The 18,644-nt window shown below is 43.6% G+C and overlaps 1 protein-coding gene across 1 annotated transcript in view; it reads left to right on the top strand.

The window, feature by feature from the left end:
• Nucleotides 1-18,644, top strand: part of LOC137430752 (inactive dipeptidyl peptidase 10) — a 789,411-nt gene that overhangs the window by 201,188 nt on the left and 569,579 nt on the right. Inside the window, exon 4 of the mRNA XM_078781820.1 lies at nucleotides 177-272. Coding sequence (XP_078637946.1) covers nucleotides 177-272 — 96 coding nt within the window. The remainder of the gene's footprint in view (nucleotides 1-176; nucleotides 273-18,644) is intronic.

Consider the following 18,644-nt stretch of genomic DNA (forward strand, 5'->3'; position numbering starts at 1 on the left):
TATTTCAACCCTAACAACGGCACACTATATTCCTATTAAGGACGTAGCTGGCAAAGTGCTTAGCAGTAATACTATCAAATGATGGCTGATTTTAACCAATGGCTGATTTGCCTTAACTCACCTTTGTCTTTCCTGTGGACCTTCCCAACAACCATCAACTTTCATGGCCATGCCAGCAGAGGATTCTAATGGACAACAAATGCTGGTTCACCTTGAGGAGCTGGAGAGCCCTCAGATGTTGATGCATGACCCCCAAGCTTCTTGGATCAGCGGTATGTTTTGGAGAATCTCTGTCATTTCACTGCACGACACCATGATTTCAATGAAACAAGACTATTTACCGATTGTATGGGATGCTCATCACTTGAGCAATAATTGTTGTAATTAAAGATTGAGTGATATCAAATAATTCCGAGGCTGGAAACTCATGCCTGTGAACATTAACCATGACATGAAGCCGACTGCACAGTGAGAATTTATTTTAGAAATGCAGAAATCAGAGGATGGTTTGTCTTCTTTCGAATACAAATGACAAAAAAAAGAATGCTTTTATTTGAATAACTTGTGGTCTTTACAGATCAAAATCATTATTACAGCCAATGTGTGACATTGAAATCACATTTTCATAAAACTTAAAGCTACATTAATAGCTTCTCATATCATAAAAAACACCTTCTAAAATCATTAGTTGATGAAAAAGAAATATTATACGTGGCGTTTTTAAAAAAAGATAAGACCAAATGCCGTTGGAAAGTAATTTCCTCATTTATAATTCCTGCAGATGCTTCTGGGAAATACAATTAGTGACAATATTTTTCACCATCGAGAGGTCATATTTGGCCTTCGGCCAATATAATGACACAAGGAGTGTTGCCTTTTCACATGTGTAATCTTGATACTAATTCAACATGATGTTGGCCACCTGGTTTCCAGCCTCACAAGTGGTTTTCTTTTTTCGGACAGGGTGACGTAAAATCTAATATCTTGCTATCCAACAACGAGCCAGATATTGCATCGGTCAATGTATAAACCGATTCAGGTAAAGCTTGCATTTGGACACTTTTTAGGTAGGCCATCAATGATAGATCCATGAACCATCTCAAGCAATCAGTGAGTGTGCTATCTGTTTGATCGGGATTTAATGATGTGTTAGTTATGTTTGTTCCTTTGTTACTGAGTTGTCGTTGTGATGATGATACGGTGCTTGATTACAGACTTGGACGGAATGTATCATTTGGAAAGGGAGCTGGCACACGGTGCACAACACTTTCACAAGCGTTGACGAACCTGCAAACCATATCCAGGCTTTTTTTTTTAATGAAATGATAGTTATATGCAGTTGAACTACATAAAGTAATTTTTTGAAATGGGAGACAGTTTGTGGATGAAAAAGACTGTTGTATGTTGCTTTTCAGTTCAGGTTTATTGCGCAAATTTTCTGTGATTATGACACCATTTAATTGTTTGTGTGTGTATATATATATGTATATGTATATACGTATATGTATGTGTATATATATATATATATATATATATATATATATATATATATACAGTATATATATATATATATATATATATATATATATATATATATATATATATATACATATATATATATATATATATATATATATATATATATATACATATATATATATATATATATATATATATATATATATATAAATATATACAGTATATATATATATATAGATACAGGTTGAACCCCCGAACTTGACGAGGAAGCCAGGCACAGATTGAGTCTCACCCCAGCAATTGCTGCACAACCTGTTAGCAACAAGTGTAGCCTGCCACGCTGACACATTGTCTCTGCCCTGCTCATCAAGATTTAGGAGGTTTGATTTTTAAATTAGGTCAGGAACATTAAATTTATGCATAGAGCTTGGTGTTGGCTTCACGGTTAGGGTGCCGGCTTGGGATCCTAGGATCCTGAGTTTGAATCCCGGTCAATCATTGAATTAACGCCAGGGGGTTGACTCAGCCTGTCATCCTTCCGAGGTCGCAAAAATTGCAAATTGGCAAAATTGAGTAATAGCTTGCTGAGATGAATGGGCCATTCGGGTATCCTGCGCCAGCGTGGCGACCCGTCCAAGATTGTGCCCAATAGTCAAGGAAACTGCTTTGGCAGCCCTATGCATCGTCATGGTGCAAAAAGGAATGGTTATATATATATATATATATATATATATATATATATATATATATATATATATATATATATATATATATATATATATATATTCTTATTTGTTAATTAATTCATTGTTTGGGTAGACGAGTCTACTGATTGACTACATCTCTTCTCCCAACCCTCTCCTTATCTCATTCCTATTCTCAATTTATTTTCTCAATACATCCCCTGTCCCTCTTTGCAATTATTTCCTAGGTCCAGGTGTACCAAGTATGAAGGGAAATGGGAGTAAGGTGTGGGTATAGAGTTAATTGTTTGAAACAAATTTGCTACAACCATATGTTTTGCAATAATGTTAAGTTTAACTTCATTGCAATGAAAAAAAACAAGAAACATTAGTCAACATCCTGTGCTGTTTCTGTTTAATCACGTATTGTGACCCAGCCTTGATTTTTGTATAAGGATCCATGAAAGAATGGCTAACGATAAGCTAATGAAGTAAATATCCATCATCAGATTTATTTTAGAAATGCAGAAATCAGAGGCTTTGAGAGTAAAAAAAATAATGTTGAATGTTGATTCTAAAATCAATCATATTCACCTGGATTATCGAGGTTTTCTCCACTTCATGATCAAACGTGTGCTTTTAGGCATTTATTGAAATTTTTTTTGGGCTAAAATAATTTTCATTCCACTGGTCTTTTATAACCATTGCCCAAATTTGAGAAACAATATCTGGAGTTGTCTCCCCAGGGCATTACCCTGGATGACTAATCATAAGGGGAACTGTGCAATAAAATAGCAATTATTTTCACAAGTTTACATTAACACCAGCCCTGGAGAGCACTACTTTTCTGTTGATAAATGCCTAATGTTGAAAAAAAATAATCAAAACATTAGGATAAAGCTAAACACTTGTACTTTAGCCCAACGGGCAATGTACATGGCCTTGAAAAGCCATGAAAATATTGGCAAAGCAACAGACATGCACCTCGGCCTTAATGCCAAAATACATGGTTATGTAATATATAAATGCACACACCCAGGCTCTCATGTCAAAATTCAGTCATATGAAAAAATAACGAGTTTCTTTGGTGCCTTGTTGATAAACGCCTTTGTAGAAAAAACACGACCGAAAGTCTAACAGCGGCATAGCCGGGCTTGTTTGATACTTTAGTTGAATATAGACTTAATGACATAGCGTGACACAAAACTGCCGCTACTTTAATACATAGAAGATATATTTTAACCTCTAGTAACTTTTCAGTCACCATGAAGGGATTAGTGTTACGATTACATTTATTATAATACTAGCAGAAGTACCCGGCGTTGCCGGGCGGGGGAGGGGAGGGGAACGGGGGTGGGGAGAGGGGGAAGGGGAGCAGTCAGAAGTGGAAGCTCTTTTACAGACAATTTATATATTAATGGGGAGGGGAAGGGTGGGGGGAAGGGGAGGCGAGGGGAGAGGGGAGGGGAGGGGAGGGGGGGAAGGGGAAGGGGAGGGGGGAAGAGGGGGAAGGTGGGGGGGGGGGAGGGGGCAAGGGGAGGGGTGAGGCAGGAGAGAAAGGGGAGTGGCTCAAGTTTCTGAGTGAATGTGGCTCACGTTTCTGAGTGAATGTGGCTCACATTTCTGAGTTAAGTGTGATGCCGATTAGGAAGAAGAAGAAGCCATACTACCAAATTCGTACACTTCCGGAATTGTTTGATTTATTTGTATTCAAATGTCTGGTAATTGTTTTGTATTTATTTATGTGAATGTGTACTTGTATATAACTGTCATTCATTTTAAAAGGCTTCGGCATTATCTTGCGATGTTTTTTATTATTATTATTATTATTATTATTTTTTTTTACTCCAACAAAACGAACTTTTTTGTTTCAATTTTTTCCTTTTTTTGCCTAAAACACTCCCAGGCACTCACTGATGAACCTCTGAAAGTTTGATGAAGATCCGTTCAGCCATCTCTGAATAAAACGCGGACACACACACAGACAACTCGCGGTTATATATATATATATATGAGCCGAAAGCACCCGGCGTTGCCCGGGTTCTTTTTGAATGAATTTACTACTATAATTCAGCTTTTACTCGCGGCCATAGAAGATTGACTATTATAATTCAGCTCAGCTTTTAATTGCGAAATGGGCCCGGCCCAGCCAAAGCGGCTTCGACCGGCCTCGCCACGTAGCCTATAATCTTCCCAGGGCCTGTCCCGACATTTTTGGTTCTTTTTGAATGAATTTACTACTATAATTCAGCTCAGCTTTTAATTGCGAAATGGGCCCAGCCTGGCCGAAGCGGTCTTTACCGGCCTCGCCACCGAGCCTATAACCTTCCCGGGGCCCGTCCCGACATTTTCAGTTCTTTTTGAATGAATTGACTACCATAATTCAGCTTTTACTCGTGGCCATAGAAGATTGACTACTATAATTCAGCTCAGCTTTTAATTGCGAAATGGGCCCAGCCTGGCCGAGGTGGGCCTCGACCGGCCTCGCCACCAAGCCTATAACCTTCCTGGAGCCCTTCCCGACATTTTTTGTTTTAGAGGTTTTCCTCCTATCTTTCACCGTTCAGGAGATTAGCGTGGGCAGACAAACAAACAAACAAACAAACAAATGAAAAATCAGTCAGAGACAGAGGACTTGCCGGAATATACTTTTTTAATCTGCCATTTTGGACAAATATGGCAGCTGAACCACGCGACCGATGACGTCATCATTATTTGTTTTCTAAACTAATTTATTCCTAGATTATGCTCAAGAAATTTCATCTTGATCAGTGAAGTTTTGTACTTGTCGAATTATGACGTCATAATGGACGCACCTATGACATCATCATTAACATATTTTATTCCCCATGGAGAGTTCTTTACAATGAGCCATGTCTCAATTTTTTCTATTCAGCACTTTCGGAGATATAGAGGTGCAAATTTTTTCAGTTTTTCCAAGATGGCGACCGAACCACGTGACCTATGACGTCATCATTATTTGTTTTCTAAACTAATTTATTCCCAGATAATATGCTCAAGAAATTTCATCTTGATCGGGTGAAGCTTTGTACTTGACGAATTATGACGTCATAATGGAGGCACCTATGACATCATCATTAACATATTGTTACGGCCCGCGGATAAGATGTTGTGTTTGCCGAGCGGATGGCCCCGCGGTCGTACAGTTACCCCGACTAACCCGATCCCCGAACGTTGGCCGGATCGCGCCACAGATATTCAATAGGGAAAAGACTAAGGCGACACGGATGTGAAGAAGAAGCAGACAAAAAGGTTGGAAATACAAATATAATTTATTTGCTATTTACAGGCTCAAAAAAACCAAGGAGAAGGAAAGATAAGAAAATAATATACAGAAGATATTAGACACAGTGCAACGCTAGCTTATACAAACTTAATTAACCCAGGGACAAAACAAACAGAACAAACTCACGTACACAAAAGGATGGATGGGCAGGAGGTGGATGGCTGGAGGGAGAGGAAAGTCCAAGGGGTCCTGCAGCACGATCGGTGCGTTTGGCAGCCGCCGTTCCTTCGCGGCCCTGCTCAAAACTGCCGTCCAGGCCCCAAGCGGCTGTTGAGTGTTGTTGCTGCTGTGGCCGCCGCTGCTGCTGCTGCTGCTGTGGACATCGCGTGCTTTGCCAGGACTACAACAGGCTTTGTGCTTCCCTGGATGATGATCTCCTTGATGTTCTTTTGCTCACATGCCAGCCTCGGACTCTGTTCGGAAAAGCACCAGCTCGGGAACAAGCATCGGTCCACTTGATCAGCCGTTGCTGTGTACAAAGCTTCCTTGGGTGATCTCAATGTACTCTCGCAGTTGGTTCTCTTACAGTTGGTTCTGTCTGGATGATCTTTTTACACGACTCAGCAACTACTCCACTCTACAACGTCCTTGCGCGCGTGCTTTTATAGCGCCTCCGGCGATCAAGCCGCCGGCCTTCAGGACATGCCCATCGGTGTGCTCACCTCGGCCCTGATTGGTCGGCACGGCCCTCTAGCTCCGCCCTTGATGACGATGGGCGGGCAAGCCTTTCTTCCCCGACCCGAGCACATGTTCAATGGTGGTTTTGGAGGGGATGTAACTGGCAATCGAGGCTTGGCAATGATGAAAGGCAATGAAAGGTTTGGGAGTGGGAATGGGGAATGAAAGGAATCTACTCTATTTCACTTGGTGCAATGGAGTGTCATCTTAATGGGAGACAAGGCCTTACCCTAATACACATAATAAAGATATAACTATCAACCAGGAGGAAATCTATGATTGGCTAACGTGTATGCTTTATGGAATTAACTACGGGAACGCCCTTTGACCTTTATACAACACTGGAGGCAGGAGGGTCCAGACTTAAGCAATAATTCACAACAATTTACGACAATACAACACAATAAAAAAAATACAATCCTCATATCCGCAACAATATTTTATTCCCCCTGGAGAGTTCTTTACAATGAGCCATGTCTCAATTTTTTCTATTCTGCACTTTCGGAGATATAGAGGTTCAAATTTTTTCGGTTTTTCCAAGATGGCGGCCGAACCACGTGACCGATGACATCATTATTATTTTTTTCTCCACCAGTTTATGCCGACATGGTGCTCAAGAAATTGCATCTTGATTGGATGAAGTTTTGTACTTGTAGAATTATTGAATTATTACGTCATAATGGAGGCCTTGGGCCGAGAGAGTTAAAAATTGGGCACAGTCTATTCCAGGGCAAGACAAATATGTGTGTAAAGTTTGGCGATTCTACGTGCAACGGTGTAGACGTAGTGCTGCGAACAAACAGACAGACAAACAGACAAATAGACAGAGAAACAGACAAACAGACAGACAAACAGACAAACCAACCGATCAACATACTTGCCGGAATCTTTTCCGGCAAGTAACAAACAAAAACTTTCTTTTATATACAGACTTGGCATTTAATATGGAATATTTTTTTTGTGGGGGTGAACTTACTTTTCAAGATGTCTTAGAACCAAAAGTTCATTGGAATTATGTTGAAATTATTCTAGATTTTGTTAATGTGACCTTTAAAAGAAACAAAAACCACATTTGACATTTCGAAACAAATAAATTGATCCTTGAAAGTGATGTAAACTGATATCGAACTCAATTCATGGACAGTACTGTGTTAAGCTTCTGTACGTTTTCCAGAAGTATCTCTTTATTTTGCACATTAGCCAATTTTTTTTTAACAAAAACAAAAGTTAAATTACGACTGGGATTACGGACAGTAAAATTACAGTTCAGTACTTCGTGTAACCCCCACGAGCATTCAGGAGAGCACGTACACGTTGAGGCATGCTGTTCACGAGATTTGCCAAGGTTTGGACAGGAATCGCTTGCCTTGCAGTGACAATAGCCTGCTGCAATTCACGCACAGAGGTCGGCTGCTGGTCCAAGTGGTCGATTTGATGCATTAATTCTGCCCACAAGTTCTCTATCGGATTCATATCTGGGGACATGGCAGGCCACTCCATATGCTCTACACCACGGTCAGCAAGAAAGTGTTGGATCATGCCAGCACGATGAGGCAGTGCATTGTCATCTTGGAAGACAATGATTTCTCGAAAGGCTGCACGAGCAAATGGAAGCAATGTTTCTTCCAGAATGGCCCTGTACTTGAACTGGTTCAGGTTTCCATTCAGAACAACCAGGTCAGTTTTGCCCCCTGCATGAAAAGCAGAACAAACGGTCACCTCACCACCTCCAGCTTGGACTCTTGGCACTATACAATCTTTGTTGTAGGCTTCATGCACTTGTCTGCGCACTCGGACGCAGCCATCTTGACGATAGACCAGAAATCTAGACTCGTCACTGAAGATCATGTGATTCCAGTGTCCTGGCTGCCATTGACGGTGCTCTCTGGCCCACTGCAATCGGCGCTGGCAGTGTTGTCTGGTCAGGCGTGGCTTTCTCAGGGGACGCCTGGCACGATAGCCTGCTTGAACCAGTCGTTGGTTGACTAGCCTTCTGGATTCAGGCACATTTGTCAGTTGCTGCCACTCAGCCCTAAGCCGATTAGCTGACTTGGTACGGCCATTGTGGACTAACCGGTGCAGCTGGCGATCATCCCTCCTTGTGGTTCTGCGGGGACGTCCTGGCCTCGGTATTGGAGTAGGGACACCCCTCTGAGCATTTCGTTTCAGGATCTTTGACACCTGACCTTGAGTGATGCCATACTGCTGAGCAATAGCATGCTGTTTCATGCCGTAATTTCGTAAAGCCACCACTCCATGACAAACAGCATTGTCGAGTTGACGGACCATCTCCAGAGGAAGCGGCAATAACTTTTGGAGACGTGCAGCAGTTGTTTTCCACTAATACAGAACGCAACAACCCTTGTATACCCGACTGTGAAGCCAATCATCAAATGCACCTGTCCGTACATTTTGCCACGCCACCTGTGATATAATCCTGTTGTTGACTTCTTGCTGCGACAGACAATCAGTGACATGGTTCTTTTAACAAATAAATCACCAAAGTGTAAAAGAAACTCACCAGATTGATATACTGAGTTAAGAAAGTAAACCCAAGTCAAGAAAAAAAAAAAATTCCATATTAAATGCCAAGTCTGTATATAGAAGATAAATCGGGATTTAAATTTAATTCAAAAATTGATCCAGACGTCTATTCTCTTTCAAACTTTCAAACCGACAGAGGTAGTTATTTATCACAGCATCTGTATAATTTTCACCCTTTAATTACTCAACTCCATTTCACTGTTATTTGGTGGAGCAAAAAGTCAACTGAGCTTTCTCGATATTTAGATTAACGTTACGTTATCATTATTATGAAAATGATACGACTGAAACGATACACTACTGTATTAAGAAACCTGAGCTTAATTTGTCTGAAGCGGTCCGAAGGTGAGGCACGAAGCCGAAAGCCTATATGTACCGTTTTGTTTCAACGCCGATGCTTTTGATATTTGATGGTCATTTTAACAATCGGTTTGTTTGTGCTTCACACTGAATGAAAAACGTAAAGGTAGAGAATGGCGATTGTGATATATGACAGGTTCGACGACATGTTCGGCCTGAACGAAATTGGAATTTAAATGGCTGTGTGCGGAGTCAGCCGCCGTACTGCGGCAATGACATCAGACGTAATCACATCACCCTGTCATGTGACCAGATCCTCAGCTCTGATTGGCATACGTTCGAGGGGACATACATATGGACGGACAAACACTGTTCAAGACGGTTTTGCCCTATGTGCTACGCCGTAAAAATGACATAACAAATCCCAATACATATATATATATATTTCTTTTTGTATACAGAATCGAGGCTCGTGTAAGAGCTAACACATTGAAGATGAAAACATGCACAAACACATAAAACATGCAATGAATGGAGCAGGAGACAAGAGGGGGAGAGAGGGAAGCACACAAGCACAACAACAGAAGAGAACAGGGACGTCGGTAGATGTGTGGAAGGGGGAGGGCCTGGAGAGGAGGGAGGGGTACACAGTATAAAGCAAATGAACACTTCTAGGAATTTCAGGAAAGAAGTTGGGGATTTAAAGAGGTGGATTTGGGGTGTTTTAACGGGAGTAGAAAAGATCAAGGTTTTGGATGGGGGAAGATACGAGATGGTGATGAACATCTGTTTTGAAGACCTGGAGGAAGGAGAGGGATTGAAGAGAGTGTGGGAGTTTTTTCCAGAGGTGGAAGAAAAGAAGAATGAAGGAGTGAAGGTGAGCAGAGTGTCTTGATTTTGGCAGTTTCACCAGAAGAGTGTTGCTGGCAGATCTTGTGCGTCCTGCAGGGATATTTTTGGGGGACAGAGCACAGACCGGGATGGGGGGGCTAGGCCAGAGAGGAGTCGGTAGAAGACAGAAAGACCACCAACCTGCCTGCGGTGAGTGAGTGAAAGGCCCTCAGAGTTAGCTTCATCGCAGGAGATTCCAATGATTCTGAAAGCTTTGGTTTCAACAGCGTGAAGCCAAGCGAGGTGTGAGGCAGGAGCACCAGCCCAGAGGTGAGAGCAGTATTCGATTGAGCTGCGAATGAAAGCCTTGTGTGTGGTGAGGAGCTCAGGTGTGACAAGGAAGGACTTCACACGACGGAGAATGCCCAGTCGGCGACTGGCTTTGGAGACCAGCTTGGAAATGTGTTTTTCCCAGAAAAGATCATGGCAGATAGTGAGACCCAAAAGCTTGAGTGACAGAACTTCTTCAAGAGGATTGTTCAGAAAGTAGATGGGAGTGTTGTCCAGACGGTCTTTTTGAAGAGACATAGTGAGAGTGTGAGATTGGTCAGGATTGAAAGACATGGTTCACTTGTTTGACCAGTCTGTGATTTTGACCAGGTCTGCAGAGAGTGAGGAGGCTGCGGACTGCCGATCTGAGGGATGAGGTATAGTGCGGCAGAGAGTGGAGTCATCAGCAAAGAGATAGAGAGGATTTTCCAGAGAGTCGGAGAGATCATTGATGAAGACCAGAAAAAGCATAGGGGGCAGAACACTGCCTTGGTGAACTCCAGCCTGAACAGGAAGGGGGAGATGAGAGAAATCCATTCAGGGCCACACGTTGACTATGACGAGTGAGGAAGTCCGCAAGCCATGCGTGGAGATTTCCATGGATACCATAGGAGTCGAGTTTGGTGAGCAGAGCAGGGTGCCAGACCGTATCGAAGGCACGTGATATATCAAGGGAGTCAGCTCTAATTTCCGGTTTGACATTGAGGACCTCCATCCATTGTTGAGACAGCAGAAGCAGCATGTCCAGAGTAGAGGTACCTGGTCTGAACTCAAATTGTTGATCGTAGATCAAGCCATTGGAGAAGAGGAAGGATTTGATATCCGAAGCAATGATGGATTCCATGACTTTGCTGATAATTGGGAGCAGGCTGATTGGTCTGTAGTTGCAAGGATCTGTTTTGGCACCTTTTTTGTGTGCAGCGGTAATGTGGGCTGATTTCCAAGCTGAAGGCAGATGACCTTGAGCAAAAGAGAGGTTGAAGAGAACAGAGAGAGGGTGAAGAGAACAGAGAGAGGGTGTGAAAGAGCGGCAGAGCAGGACTTTAGGACCTGTGGGCTGATGCCGTCAGGTCCAGTTGCAGAATCAGAGTCGAGGATTGACAGAGACTTCTCCACCTTGTTAGGAGAGGACACAGATTCCAGGAGCTGCTGGGTACGACTGGGTACGGTGGGTACAGAGAGAGACGGGTTTGGGACACAAGATTTTGAGGCAAACACAGAGTTGAGGCATTCAGCTTTTTCACGTGCGGAGTCAGCTGTGTAGCCGTTTGAGGTAAGGGAGGGGATGGAGGAGGAACGAACACCAGAAACAGATTTGACAAGATGCCACCAGGATTTGGAAGAGGGAGACAGGTTTGAGAGTTCACTCTTGAGAGTAGAGAGATATTGTTTCCTGGCACTCCTGAGGGTGGACACACACTTGTTCCGGGCTTTGTGAAAGGAAAGATCAAAGGAAAGGACTGTATGTCTCGAAGGAAAGGACTGTATATCTCAACAGGACATTGTCAAAATTGACTTACAGTACTGCTCGAGTCGAAGCGACCATTTTACTATCATGATTCGTGATATTGGCCTTGCTACGTGCACGACCAATGCATTAATGTGTATAGCTAACTCACTAGGTGATTGCCATTTCGCGAATTTCCACATATTGCATTCATTTCCATGTTGATTGATATTCTAATGATATCGAAATAATCGATATCGAAATAACATGATATGCTACTTATCACCTTTTCATGTCTATTTGATGAATATCACAATCTCTATCCTTTTTACGAGATTTGTTATATTAATATTGATATGTAGCCTGCTGTTGGCTTAACGGTTAAGGTGGCTGGCTTGAGATCGCAGGGTCCTGAGTTTGAGCTCCTATCAAGCTGTTGAATTAAAACCAGGTGGGTTGACTCAGCCTGCCATCCTTCTGAGGTTGGCAAAATGAGTACCAGCTTACTGGGAGAATGAGCCATTCAGGTATCCTGCGTCGGAGTGACGGCCCATCCAGGATTGTGCCCACTAGCCTAGAAACTCCTTCGGCAGCCATATGAAGATGCAAAAAAGGAGTGGTCATCATTATCAATATTGATATAACAAGTAACATCAGTCACATATACGGGAGGATCAGTTTAACAGACAAAGCAATGATTTGTTTCATTGAAGGTGACACATTAAACAACCTTAACGATGTATAGAAAAGAAAAAAGAACCACCTTTAGAGGCCATTTTTCCCTGCAGAGCAGGGGTTGACTTTTTCGGGTCCCCTTTTTGAAGCAATGTTTTATGGCCGGATGCCCTTCCTGCCACCAACCCTGTTAGTCGCCTCTTGTGACAAACACGGAATTACCAGTGAACTGGTACTCAATTTGCCGACCTCTGAAGGATGACAGGCTGAGTCAACCCCGCTGGTGTTAATTCAGTGATCGACCGGGATTCAAACCCAGGATCCTAAGATCCCAAGCCGGCACCCGAACCGCTAAGCCAACACCAACCTTAACGATGCATGTAAAACATAATGTAGCTGGCCTGTCTAGAAATATGTATGTATAAGGAGATTGCTGAAAATCAGCCTGGTTTAAAAAAAAGACAAATGAGGAAGTATTATGAACAAAGAAAATAGCAAGGCAACGTCATCAACAAATATGAAGGTTTTAGTGAGGAAGAATGCAAAAATATAAGGACTTGTATTGAGACAGGTGAGCATAATTGGCGAAATTTTTGTGTTAGTGATAAGATATATGGCAAGAAATAAACAAATACGTATTTATGTGGACAATATTTCGAGGTGTCTTGGTTCATAAGGACAGTGTTACCTGTCACAAGAAGCACCAGACAGGAAGAGATGGAAATCATTGACTCTTCACCCTGGATCAGGGATGACACGTTCTGATGAGATGTGCACAGTAAGCCACCATTCTGAGAATTTGTTATGTCACACTGAAACCGCGGTGCTTGAAACTGCACAATTTTGTGAATTTAGGCAAGTTTTCCGGTCGACAGCAAACTCGCCTAAATTACTCACAATAAGATGTGGAATGTGAGCCGGACTGAGCGAGACACATTTTTTAGGATCGTGGAATAGCTGATGACAGAGGTTGAAGGTTAATGTTACATGATGACAATAGATTGGAAGGGAACGGAGAGATCTTTTTGTGGGAAGTTGAAGTGGATAATTCTTATCCTGTTTGCTTTGTTGATAATCCTGTGATTAAATGACCTTAGAAATTGTGTTTTCCTATTTTATAAGATCTAGACAATGTTTTACATTCTTACTTTATGGAGCATCAACAATAAATGGTCCGGACATAACACCTACATTGATTATAAAGGTGCGCTGCATTGTGGGTCATTGTACTCATATCATAGGGTGAATCAAACACAATTTAGTAGGGAGAATCTTATCTTTTGCTTCTGACTTTGACATCTCCTGGGATTATTTCAAAAAAGACCTGCTCTCTGTGTTACATCAATTCATCCCTTCTCACCTGCAGTTATCTTGCCAAGCCTGCGGAACCTCAAACACATAGGCTTTTAGGGAGGCAGATGCTTTAAAGTAGCCCATATTCTCAAGTGAGAAGATCTGTCTGAGGGGAACTTAAGGTCACTTGACAAATCTCACGATCTGTGTAAGTTCTCAGGAAAGCACAAGCTAAACATCATTATCACTTGAAATTAGATTTTTCTCACCTCTCACTGTCTGCCTCTCTCCTAAATAGTTTCCAAATTTATTACTACTAGCAACGGTAACCGCCCTACGGGCGGGGCTTCAATTGGGAGGCCCAAATGAAAAGGCAAAATATCAGAAATTGAAGACTTTTAATTTTAATTTTAAACGATTCATATATATATCCGTTAAATCATATCACACGCAAATCATCAAAATCTAAACAGTATTTGTAGAATTTCAATAAAAGCCACATCATTGTTCATATCGGTAAATGTTATTCCATCGTATTTGGAAAAACTGGAAAATTCGAAAAATGGGAAATTGGAAAAATTGGAAAATTGGAAAAACAATATAGCCTATTTTACTCCAGGGCTTCCCAGGATTGCCCACCCAAAATTTCGTTGCGAACAGTTCAGCCGTTTTGCGGTACCTGGGAACAGACAGACAGACACTCACCTGGTAGAATAAACAGTATACTGCATTGACTAAAGGTATTTTAAACCAATTTCATTGGTTACTAGAAGACAGGGCAGCATGTAGAATCATACCAACAATCTTGACACTTTAAACAAACAAACAAAAAAACCTATTTTTGGAGGAAACCCCCGTCACCCAACCCCATATACCTTTTTTTTGTTTTTTTTTTGGTACACAAGATCGAGGCTCGTGAGAGAGCTAACATTAATCACACAAAAAGTCAAACCGACACATAAACAAAATAAGGGGAGCGGTAGACAAGATGGGGAGAGAGGGGGATGTACACAAACACAACATTTGAGAGCAGGGACATCGAGAGAAATGTGGGAGGGAGTGGGCTTGGGGGGAGGTGGGAGACGTGTAAAACAAATGGACACTGCAAGGACTTCCAGGAAAGAAGTTTGAATTTCAAAAAAGTGTATCTGGGGTGAATTAGCAGGGGTAGAAAAGATCAAGATTTTGGATGGGGGAAGATAAGAGATGGTGGTGAACAGCTGTTTTAAAGACCTGGAGGGAGGAGTGGGATTGAAGGGAGTGGGGGAGTTTGTTCCAGAGGCGGGAGAAAAGAGGCATGAAAGAGTGAAGGTGAGCAGAGAGCCTAGATTTTGGCAGTTTACCCATAAGAGGGTTGCTGGCAGATCTTGTGCGACCTGTAGGAATATTTGGGGGACAGAGCAAAGAGAGAGCTGGGGGAGCAAGGCTGGAGAGGAGTCGGTAGAAGACAGAAAGACCACCAACCTGCCTGCGGTGAGTGAGTGAAAGGCCCTCAGAGTTAGCTTCATCGCAGGAGATTCCAATGATTCTGAAAGTTTTCGTTTCAACAGTGTGAAGCCGAGATAGGTGTGAGGCAGGAGCGCCGGCCCAGAGGGGGGAACAGTATTTCATTGAGCTGTGGATGAAAGCCTTGTATGTGGTGATGAGCTCAGGTGTGCCAAGGAGGGACTTTTTTTAACGACGGAGGATGCCCAGACGGCGACTGGCTTTGGAGGCCCCCTTGGAAATGTGGTTTTCCCAAGAAAAATCATGGCAGATCGTGAGACCCAAAAGCTTGAGCGACAGAACTTCTTTGAGAGGATTGTTGAGAAAGTAGATGAGAGGGTTTTCCAGTCGGTCTTTTCGGAGAGACATAGTGAGAGTGTGAGATTTGTCAGGATTGAAATACATGTTCCACTTGTTTGACCAGTCTGTGATTTTCTCCAGGTGTGCAGAGAGTGAGGAGGCCTGCAGACTGCCGATCTGAGGGACGAGGAATGGAGCGGCAGAGAGTGGAGTCATCAGCGAAGAGATAGAGAGGATTTTCCAGAGAGTCGGAGAGATCATTGATGAAGACCAGAAATAGCACAGGGCCCAGAACACTACCTTGGGGATCTCCAGCCAGAACAGGAAGGGGAGATGCGAGAAATCCATTCAGGGCCACACGTTGCCTACGACCAGAGAGGAAATCCACAAGCCATGAGTGGAGATTTCCATGGATACCATAGGAGGAGAGTTTGGTGAGCAGAGCTGGGTGCCAGACCGTATCGAAGGCATGTGATATGTCAAGGGAGACAGCTTGGACCTGTTTGGCATTGAGGACCTCCATCCATTGTTGAGACAGCAGAAGCAACATGTCCAGAGTAGAATGACCTGGTCTGAATCCAAATTGATGATCAGAGATCAAGCCATTGGGGAAGAGGAAGGATTTGATATCCGAAGCAATGATGGAATCCATGATTTTGCTGATAATTTGGAGCAGGCTGATTGGTCTGTAGTTGCAAGGATCTCTTTTCGCACCTTTTTTGTGTAAAGCGGTAATATTTGCTGATTTCCAAGATGCTGGCAGATTACCTTGAGCAAAAGAGAGGGTGAAAATAACAGAGAGAGGGTGAGATAGAGCGGCAGAGCAGGATTTTAGAACCCGTGGGCTGATGCCATCTGGTCCAGTTGCAGAATCAGAGTCGAGGTTTGACAAAAACTTCTCCACCTTGTCAGGAGAGAAGAACCCAGAGTCCAGGAGCAGTTGGGTTCGACTGGGTAAGGTGGGAACAGAGAGAGATGGGTTTGGGACACAAGATTTTGAGGCAAACACAGAGTTGAGGTAACCGGCTTTGTCACGTGCGGTGTCAACTGTGTAGCCATTTGAGGTAAGGGAGGGGATGAAGGGGGAACAAACACCAGAAACGGATTTGACCAGATGCCACCACGATTTGGAGGAAGGAGACTGGTTTGAGAGTTCAATCTTGAGAGTGGAGAGATAGTGCTTCCTGGCACTCCTGAGGTTAGACACACACTTGTTCCGAGCTTGGTGGAAGGAACTGAGATTGTCTTCAGTTGGATTTTCCTTCCAAGAGGCAAAGGCAAGTTGTTTCAGGGCAACTGCCTCACCACAAGATTCAGTGTAGCATGGACGGGAGGAAGGGCAAGACAACTGAAGACGAGACGGGATAAATCTGTGCATGAGAGGGAGCAGTTTGCTTTGGAAGAATTCCAGGAAGAATTGATGTCAGGCAGTACAGATGGGAGACCAGACCAGATGATTGATGGCTGCTTGCAGACCATGCCAGTCATCCTGAGTGAAATGCCAGACTCGTCGGTGCTGATGATCCTCTCTGAGAATGGCTAGAGAGATGTCCACTTTAACAAGCACATGCTCAGAAGAACCGATTGGAGCAGAAGAAGAGCAGCAGACATTTGCAGGGAAGTTTGTCATAACCAAGTCTAGAAGAGAAGATACTCCATTGACTGAGATCCGGGTCGGGAAATTGACAGATTGTGTCAGTCCCAATGAGTCGCAGAAGTCCTTTGCTGAGGTGCCATGGCTGGTGAGAGAGGAACCCACACCCAGCCAGCTGGCATGATGACAGTTGAAGTCGCCACATATGAGGAAGAGTGAGTTTGGATGAGTTGATAGAAGTTGGTCCATGTTGTCCGTCAGCGAAATGTAAATGGAGTCATCACTGTTTTGAGGACGGTACAGAACACATATGAAAAAAAGGTGGGAGCGGAGAGGAAGCCGTAGCCAGAGGTACTCCTGGGGGTGGGGTGGAGAGAGGGCAGTGCAAGGAGAGTGAGGAAGAGAGCTTTTGATAAAGATAGCCACCCCACCACCAGGACGAGGCTCAGGTCTATCATAGCGGAGGAGGGAGTAACCAGGAAGAGATATTAAGGAATCAGAGACATCTTGAAGGAGGAAAGTTTCTGTTGAGCAGATCAAGTCTGGATTGTCAGAAGCAACCTGAATGGAGAGATCAATCAGGTTTGAGCAAAGGCCCCGGATGTTTGAGGTCCATACCATTAATGAGGAGAGAGGGGGAGCATCGGGTGCAGGACAGGGGAGGGGAGGGTGGGGTCAGATGAAGGATGAGAGGGGGAGGTAGGGAGAGCAGTTGATAGTTTGTCAGAGATTACAGAAGAGTTACAAGAAAGGGAAGGATGAGGAGGACGAAAGGTTTGATGGTGATGGGATGAGGCACAGTGAAGGGTTGTTTGAGGGGGGGGGGGGGGCAGAGGAAAGTAGAAGGTTGGGGGAGGTGGAGGTATGAGATAGAAGGGAGACGAAGTGGGGAGGAGGCAGCTTTGAGGAGGAGGGGTGAGCAGGAGAATTGGAGAGGGATGGTAGGGGGGGCGATTTGAAGGGGAGGGTTTGGGGGGGAGTTTTGAATGGGAGGGGTGAGGGGGGAGTTTAGGAGGGGAGGGGCGAGGGGGGAGTTTAGGAGGGGAGGGGCAAGGGGGGAGTTTTGGAGGGGAGCGGAAAGGGGGGAGATTTGGAGGGGAGGGGCAAGGGGGGAGTTTAGGAGGGGAGGGGCGAGGGGGGAGTTTAGGAGGGGAGGGGCAAGGGGGGAGTTTCGGAGGGGAGCGGAAAGGGGGGAGATTTGGAGGGGAGGGGCAAGGGGGAGTTTAGAAAGTGGATGATTAATGAAGGACGAACATTTATAACAAATTGGGTTTATTGTGATTTTCAAGTTAGCGATCTGTTTAAGAACCATGGAGGAGGGGTGGAATGAATTTGAATTTAGAGCATGTAGTGAGGAAGAATTGTAAGAGATTGAATATTTTTTTGAAGTGGAATGAGTTGAAGAGGGAATTGAAAAAAGCCTTTTAAAAGGAAGAAAAAGAGCATGTTGTAATATACCACTGAATAAAACACTGCAGGGGGAAATTTAAACTTATCTAAACAGAACCGTGAAGAACAATCTTATATTCACAAAAATACCAATGGGGAGAGGGCCTAGAGAGACAACCATGAGGCACATGAACAGGGCAAAAGGTGGAAGGCAAGGAGATAATGGGAGCGGGGCGAGAGCGCACGTGGACAGAAGCACACCATGGGACAACAGCACACATGGAGAAAGGGAAATAAATGTTTTTTTTT

Source organism: Myxine glutinosa, chromosome 7, assembly GCF_964187855.1.
Source record: "Myxine glutinosa chromosome 7, kmMyxGlut1.1, whole genome shotgun sequence".
NCBI lineage: Eukaryota > Metazoa > Chordata > Myxini > Myxiniformes > Myxinidae > Myxine > Myxine glutinosa.